Source organism: Porites lutea, chromosome 10 (genome assembly GCF_958299795.1).
Source record: "Porites lutea chromosome 10, jaPorLute2.1, whole genome shotgun sequence".
NCBI lineage: Eukaryota > Metazoa > Cnidaria > Anthozoa > Scleractinia > Poritidae > Porites > Porites lutea.
Window position 1 is genome coordinate 15,292,796 of NC_133210.1, and position 8,579 is coordinate 15,301,374.

General features: G+C 41.3%; 1 protein-coding gene across 1 annotated transcript; it reads right to left on the reverse strand.

Annotated features, from left to right (window-relative positions):
* Positions 1–223: 223 nt before the first annotated feature.
* LOC140950489 (dual serine/threonine and tyrosine protein kinase-like) lies at positions 224–8,578 on the reverse strand. The gene is made up of 5 exons (XM_073399725.1): positions 7,991–8,578; positions 7,184–7,444; positions 2,991–4,495; positions 2,338–2,575; positions 224–1,863 (listed from the first exon to the last, which is right to left on the reverse strand). The coding sequence occupies exons 1-5, from the start codon at positions 8,513–8,515 to the stop codon at positions 1,468–1,470; spliced, it is 2,925 nt and encodes a 974-aa protein (XP_073255826.1). The 5' UTR covers positions 8,516–8,578; the 3' UTR covers positions 224–1,467.
* Between the last annotated feature and the right edge of the window lies 1 nt (position 8,579).

An 8,579-nucleotide genomic window follows, 5' to 3' on the forward strand; every position in this document is an offset into this window, starting at 1 on the left:
GAATCTGTTTCTAACATTTAGCTACACTTAAAGAGTCACACAAGCACTTATTGAAATGTAGCGGCCGACGAAAAATTGTATTTAAGTTTTCGAACCGGTCTTGCAGTTGAAAGAACACTGAGGAACTTCATACTTGCGGGCGTTTAGGGCTGAAACGTCATCATTACTAAACGTGTGGCCCCTGCTCAACGAGATTTTTTCTGGTATACTACAAACTGCATACTTTAACCATAAGTACTATCCATCCTTTATTATATACGCACAAGCTACGAGGATGCCTCCTTCTGCTGGGGCGCAATTTAATAACTTGTTATAATGAAATATTGGATCTTGCCCTGAGCGATCATTCGGAGTGTCAGCATGCATGTTTTCCAAGAGCAAAGCGGAAGTAATCAGGGATGGATTTTACCATAGCTGCTCAGAGATATAGTGCAATGTAGCACTAACATAAAAAAAGCAAACAAACAACAACGAACACCAATAAAACGAAATTCTGATCGCCTTTTAAAAAAGAGCAGATTATCTATAATGACGTTTTAGCAGTTTTAGTTTTTTGTTCTCACACTCTTACATAACATAATTCGTTGTAATTCGTATAATCCAATATACATGTTTCCTAATGAAAACCAACCTTGCAGTGAAGCACTTAGTGCTTCACCAACTTTAGGTGGATACTACCATCATTTTAACACTATTACCGTAAACTTCCTCTTATACGGCCCCCTCTAGTAATAGGCCCATGTAAACAAAAAAAAAAAATTTCCGGTTGTAAGGTTCCCGGATATAAGCCCCAGTCTAGCTTGTATTCAGTCTTCGCGAAATTAAAAAATTAAACAGTTCAGAGTTTTTTTGGAACAACACTTCCACGAACAAACTTAACTGCAGAGGTGAAGGAGGCAAAAATCAAGGTCTTATAATCTTCCTTCTAATTCCGAACTCTTCTTTAAGAAACGGGTCTGGATCCCAAGATTAGGAGTTGCGTTCTCCTAGCGTCTAACGCAGTAATGTGACTCTTACTTACTTATCTTTCTTACACCTTGAGGACCCTCGGCCTTTATAAGCATTCATCAGACAAAAGCCCAGTCTAACCTAGATTAAAACTTGTTCCCAAGGCCTTTTTAGTTGAGTGAGAACGAGGTTAACTTGGACCGTGGTTATCTATTGGTTAAATATATACAAGAAGTGCGTTTGTTCATGAGATTTGTAAATTTGAAGCGGATAATTTCTTAGAAATTTCTTTGTGGTTACAGTTTTCAATGCTGAGATATTAGAGTTGGATACTGAATCGATAATAACGCTGAACATGTTTTAGTTAAAATTAAAATTAAAAAAAAAAAAAAAAACATGCTAAACTATCTTGATACAACCGGCCTTGTTTTGGAGTCACTACTTGTGGCCGGTAGTCTACCTGGAGAAGATTCAGAAATGGATTAAAACTCCACAAAGACTGAATCTGTTGTTAGACCATCAATTCGGATCTCGAAGGATCTCTTCCAGGTCTTTTACCACGGCATCCATCGAGGGACGTTTTTCGGGATCACTTGCCCAGCAACGCTCCATAAGTTCCCAACAATTCTGAGGAAATATATCCAGCCTCTCCGGCGTCTTGTTTTCGACGGCGTTTAACATGAGCATCACCAAAGGGAGAAAATGTTTGTGCACGTTTTTCGGTTGGTTGCCTTTCCCTTCGCACACTCTCCATAACAACATGCCGAACGCATAAACGTCGACGGTTTTGTCGTACTGTTGTTTGATCATCTCTGGTGCCATATTTATAGGTGTCCCTACAAGCGAGTTAGAAGCGAGACCTTCCGGCTTGCAGAGGCCCATGTCTGTCAACTTTGCCCTGTTGGAATTATCCAACTGAAAGAAGAGCAAAATGAACAGGTAGTTAGTCCTACAACCCTGAATTATTCCACTTTCTTTATAGGGCTAAGTACAATAGTACGCGCGCTTTGGATAGGCTGCTGAGCGGGCAAGATTTTCTTGCAATGACCGGGCATTATGAAAATTTTTTCTGGGCTCGGCGGCTGTTTTGAGTTGTGAGTAAACGCTACGAGCGCGACCGCAAAAACAACAAAAAATACCGACAAAAAAATATAACTATCTTTTCATAAACTGAAAGAAAAATACGTGTATACCGATACTTCTTTGAGCGACGGAGAGAGTCGCAGCGAGAACGAGATTTTTATTTGTATTCTTTTTAAGAATAGCACCAAACAGGACATATACTAAATAGTTTATTAACCACGTCAATTCGGTCATTACAGGGAAATCTCAGAGTGGTATATAATCCTACTGTATCTGCTTTTTTAAATATTTTATTGCTCCACTCACCAAAACATTCTGCACTTTGACATCTCGATGGATCATGTCTTCTGCGTGCAGATACTGTAAGGCTTTGGCGACGTCAAGAGCAATTTGAAGTCTATCCCTCAAAGATGAGATGGTGGGCAGACCTACTTGGAGATCACACACCATTCGTTCCGAGACAATTGATACAGAAAAACCACGAGCTGGACTGACTTCCGCGATGCTGCAAATTATGGGCAGAATGTTCTGATGTCGCAAAGACCTGCGAATTAGTCAGAGGTGTTTCAAGACAGGCGTATCTGAAAAGCACAACGTCATCTTGTGTAGCTTTCACTTCTTTTATCATCAGGAGAATCTTACGTAGTTTTTTCTCACTGATACAACGCGTGGACGGAAAAAAATGAGAGGAAAATTATAATGCCCATGACATAGAGATGAAGTGAACTCAAATGCGAGGCAAAAAGTTGATATCAGTTACCTGCAAAGAGAAAGTCCCTGAAAATTTTTTTTTGCGGGGACAGCTAAAGTGGCCTCCAACCAGAAAATACAGAGAAAAGATCGATGAGGAAAGATGAGGTCCGCGCCATTTAGACGCGCACAGCGTGTGCAGAAAAGCGTAATAATATTGCTTTTATTACGCATTTTAACATTAAAAGATATGATCAAATTTGTCTTACCTGGTGTTGTGCAATTCCAGGGTCAAATCCTTAAGTACTTCTTCTCTAGCAACTTTTACCACCTTTACTACACAAGGCTTTCCCTCAGGTGTCTTTATGTTATTGCAAGCGAACACACTTCCTTGAGCACCATCGCCAATGAGATCACCGGTACTGGGTGAACCAAACTTGAACTTATCCATGACACCATATGCCCGCATCTCTAAGAGGGCAAGGTTTGGAGCAAATTCGAGAATCTTTTCCCTCTGTTCGTCTTTGATGGTCTCTCCCCGATGAAACAGGCCTTGAACTTTCTTTATTTCTGCAACAAACTCATCATGGCACGTCGTAAAGTGATGGGTTAAGCTCCTGATGATTTCCTCAGACATCTTGGTTGAATCCACTTTCTCGAGAACGCCTGCAGCAACACTCTTCTTCCACTCAGGGGATCCTACGCGGACCTTGCCCTTTACGGTGTTGATGATAGTCTCAATTGGTGAACACGCAACGTCATACATCCATGTGGCAAGTGATTTAATAAATCGAGCCAACACTCCTCCTCGCTTTGCACAGGAGATCTCAGCCTCATACGAAGACAGAAGACTTCTACCTAAGGCTAGAGCTGCTGATGGGAATTCTTCTCCTGAGGCTATCTCTTCTTCAATTCCTTCGATGCGTTCTTTAATTTGGGCCACGAACACGTCTCTTGAGCAAAACATCATGTTTAACTTTTCTTTGATTTCTCCTTGTAGCTTGTTGACCACCATTCTTTGTAGCTGGTCTTTACAGTGTGCCACGGCGGCTTTCTCAGAGACAAAACCATCACGTGGAATTTGGTATTCCGTCAGAGCGTACTCAAATTTTTCTGCTTCCTGAAGAATTCCCTCTCGAGCTTCATTGAAAACTTCAGATAACAACTCCTTAATTTCAATAGATCTCTTCTCCAGACTCGCTGTGATGTTGTTGTGGACTTCCTGTTCCTCGCTAAGGAGAGTGTCTAGGGTCTTCATCATCAACTTCTGTCCCTTTTTCAGCAAATTGGCCTTCTGGATGAAAAAGTCCAAACACCTTGACAGGACACGGATAAGAACTTGGCATACCTTCTCAACTCTTTCACGCAACGACTCCTCCGCAAACTTCTTCAAGCTGTTTTGAAACCTTTCGAAGGCGTCGATGTATCCTTTAAACTCACCGGTTGGCGCGTTTGGGTTGTTCTTCTTCATCTCATGGTACCTCTGAAGCCTCCAGGCAGAGAGGCCGTGGAATCGGTCGTTTTCATTCATACACCTTATCGGGCTACTCTCTTCTGAGAAATAGCCGTGCTGAACAAGGCGCTGGTACACACGTGCTTTTTTTCTTTCCTGTGCTTTGGCTTCTTGTTCTAAAGGACGTGCAGAAGCACTGTGACCTGGCTCTTCGTCCTCGTCTGAAGACTCTGCACGATCTTCAGGCTCCAGCTTACTCACCACAAAGAAAATTTGCAAATCAGGTCTTCTAGATGTCATGTCACTTAACACTTCCCTGTCCTACAAATGAAACACGACGTCTTAGCAATTAAGTACGTAAAACAGGAAGTAGGTGAGTAAGTAACTAAGTAGCTTAGTGAGTGAGTGATTGAGTGAGTAATGAAAGTAAAAGAGTACGTAAGTAAGTGAGTGAGTGAGTGTGGGTATTGTATTGTCGGTATTGCATTGTACTGTATTTTATTGCATTGTATTGAATTAAATTGTATTGAATAACGTAATTTTTCTACAGTAAAATAATTATTAGGCAACAAGGGTTAAAAAATTAATTTATTAAATTAAAGCTAATAACAATTCTAAGAACAGTAATAACAATGGTAAATAATACATTTTTTGCATCAAATGAAACTCGGAAAAAAATCCCAGCCCAAGTATAGATTCGAACCCACGACCCTCCGTGATCTAGCGTTCTACTTCTTCAAACGAGACTAACAGTGGTAATGTTAATAATAAAAATGCAAGGTGCCTACTTTCCATGAATGCCGTGCAAAATGGTTATCGTCTATTTCTAATAGAAATTACTACAGCCGGATTTCAGAGGAGGAAAGAGTTCGCTCTTGGCATAGTTCCACAGATAAACTACTCCACAACACCGAACGTCTACAACTAAATCCGCTTTTGACGTAATTGGTACGAGGGCGGTGGAGTAGCTACAATTGTAGCTTGCCCTCGGAATCCCTAAGAAAATAGCTAAAGATTTCATTGCGAGTTAACATGGAATGTAATGTTTATAGTGAGTGAATGAGTGCGGATTGTGTCAGTGGGTGGTGAATGGCTAACTAAACAAAATCTATTGTCTATACGCATAATCAGTCTAAAAATGAATCTAAGTTATCAAGTTCTGATAACAACATTTTACTCTGACTAATGCCAGTTCAGTAGCCCGCGTCGCAGAGGTAATTTAATTAACCTCGGTAAGTAACATCTGCGAAGCAACGCCGATATCTCAAGTAGTTTAAGGCTTGGGACTAAGGCGTTTACTTGCGGAAAATGAATTATTGGCTATAACTTTGGCATAGATGATGGCGCTGAATCAAAATTTGGCACACATAAAGAACTCATCGTCCTTAACATTTTCAACCATAAACATTGCGTTAATAAGTCACGTGATATGTCACGTGACTATTTTGCTAAAAATCGTAAATTATTGACCAATTGGTGGCCGGTTTTAAGAAAAGAAATCGGGAAAAAACACTTTTCTAATTCATATTAGACATTTCTAACACTTCACGTTTCGAATGATCGTCCATTGCACTTCAATAAAAAACTATGAGGGAAAACATCATTTTAAATGCCCAAATTTAACCTTGAATTATTTAAAACTTTAATTTTAAACTTCGCGTACATTCATTCCAAACGTAGAAAGTTTGGTATGTTTATCCTCTTTCAGAAATACCAATTTGTTTTTCGAAACAAAGTAAATTCGCCACCAATTTCCTTCATTTTCAATTTTTGGTCACGTGGCATGTCACGTGACAGTAACTAAAGTCTAAAGCACAAGAAAACCTCCAGATTTACTTTTGGAGAAAAGCTCATTTTGTTCTAGGTCTCCTAGCGAGAGATATTGCCAATTATTCATATGCTCAAAACACATCTTTGACCCAGGCCTTATAAACGCCTTGAGATTCTTGTTCTGGTGGCCCTCAACGGACTCGATGAATTACCGGAAACGTGTTTCGAAATTCCTTTTATCTTGACTGGCAAATTGACAATTGCATTAAACAGGCCAATCATGGCGCCTACTGGTACACAGTTGGGGGCCCAGACAAGTATTTCGGCGCTGTTTCGCAGACGGACTTACCGTATTTATTCGATTAACCGCCCTGGGCGCTTATTAAGTTTTTGGACCTTGAGAGTGGGCGCTAATTCGAGGTGGGCGCTTATTCGGGGCTGGGCGCTTATTAAATTTTCCTGCCCTTAGGATGGGCGCTTATTCGAGGTGGGCGCTAATTCGAGGTTGGGCGCTTATTCGAATAAAGACGGTAACCAGAGTTAGTTTCGTCGGTGGCACGTCAGGCTATGGTTTCAGTGGAGATACATCAATTTGTCTTTCTTCAAGGAAACGGTAGAGATAAGAGCAGTCTGCACGCTAAAAACAAACCTTTTTCAATTTGTCTTGAAACGATATGCTAACCTGTGCATGGCTGTGCTGCAGTCGTAATTTAATCCCAGTTACTTACGTCTTCGAATCAGTGCCGATATCCTTGTTCTGGGCCCTTGGCGGAGTCAACGAATTACTTGAAATGTGTTTCGAATTTCTCTTCAACCTAATTCGAAAATCGACAATGTCTTTTTTAACAGGCCAATCATAGCGCATACTCAAATCCTGGTACAGAGGTGAGCGCCTAGACTAAGGTCTTCGGTGCTGTATTCCAGTCGTTCGAAGGCCGATTAGCGCTGACCCTGGGTTAAAATGTTTCTTTTTCTTTTGTTCAAAAGCATTTTTTCAGAATAATGTTCTCGATTCTTTTTAGACCATCAAATCATCAAATTGTGGACAAAAAGAATAAAACTGAATTTTCTTTTTAAGCTTTCAGATCTGAATTGATTGAAATTTTGCAGTAACCCTGGGTTATCTTAACCCTGCTTTGAACAACCCAACCCAGCCAGATGTTTAGTCTGTGGTGCAGGCTAACGACATGCGTGTCAGTCACATGTCACAAGTTCCTATACAACGTCATGACTTCCTACCTGCTTCGTAAACAAGTTATGTCCATCGACCACGTAAATCACAAAAGCCAGAGGGTTTTCCAGTTTCTCTTTGACAAGATTATCCAGAGCTTCATTTTCGTTCCTCCCAGGGGAGTCAATGACGCTGACACCAGACTGTAAGAACTCGATGTTCAGCCCGGTCTCGATGATACCCTCTACCTTGGATGAGTCCTCCCGGTCCTTCCTGCTCAGCTCGATCTTCTTCCGTGGAATTTTGTTCTTGCCTTTCAGGTTTATGTTCTGCAAAATAGAACTATAAATATAAACTACCTCCATCGAGACAACCATTCTTCCACTGAAGACATTCTTAGAGGTTCGTCACGCTTTCCTTCCTTCATCACGAGTTCCTCTCCCCTTCGTCACGCGTTCCTTGGCGGTCGTCGGGTGAGGGAGGGTGGGGGATTTTCGAATATAGATTCAATACTGAGAGGGTATTCTTCTCTAACCAGTCTGCTACAAATAAATCCTCAAAAATTAACAGTCCTGGGAGTCTTCTCCATTTGGTCTGGCGAAATCATGGCGTACTTCACGAGAATGACGAGAAGTTATTTTAATTTGTTTTGTCTCGCCCAGGTATACCTCCAGAACAGGAACTTTCCAAATATATCTCACCCCCCCGCCTTTCAATCCCAAGGTAGGCGGGAGGCGGGGGGGAGGTACACTTGAGATTACCCACTAAAATATATTAAAAAAATGTTAAAACATTTTGAAGAGAAGCGATAACAAAACTTGTTAATTTGTTAAATGTTTTGTGTATTGGGGTGTGTTTATAAATATGAACCATACCTCTAATATTTTTCCATCCTTGGTAGTGAGACGACAGAATGGTTCGTTGGCGTAGCGGACTCGCACAATCCTTGCGGTGCTCGGTTGTTGCGAGGTAGGAAGTGACTTGCATCCAAGGAGCTCGTTGATGATGGAGCTCTTACCGCAGTTTGTCTGACCGACAAAAATCAGAGCTGGCTCCTCGGTGAAAAGCGACTCAACTTCCTTTCTTTCCTTGGTGGTGTACAAGAGTTCAGCCAGAGCGTTGTCGAAGTCGCATTGGATGTCACCGAGTGCCACCGTTGGAGATGAACAAAAGTGAACATCGCTGATTAAAGCCGTTGCTTCCGCTACATCTCCTGATCCAGCTCCGGGCGAGTTTGGTGGAGACGTCGCTTGAGTCATGAACTCCACTTTTAATTCTGCATCGCGCGGTCCAGACAGCTTTTCAACGAGTTGATTAAAATACTCGATTGTATCGCAGTGTATTTTTTGTATAGTGGCCTTGCTTTTTTTGAAATCTTCGAAAACATCTTTAAGCGGCATGACGAAAAGCGAAAATGTGAAGGACGCTTCTGATCTTTAGCACTGGCGGAAGTCATTTGCATAA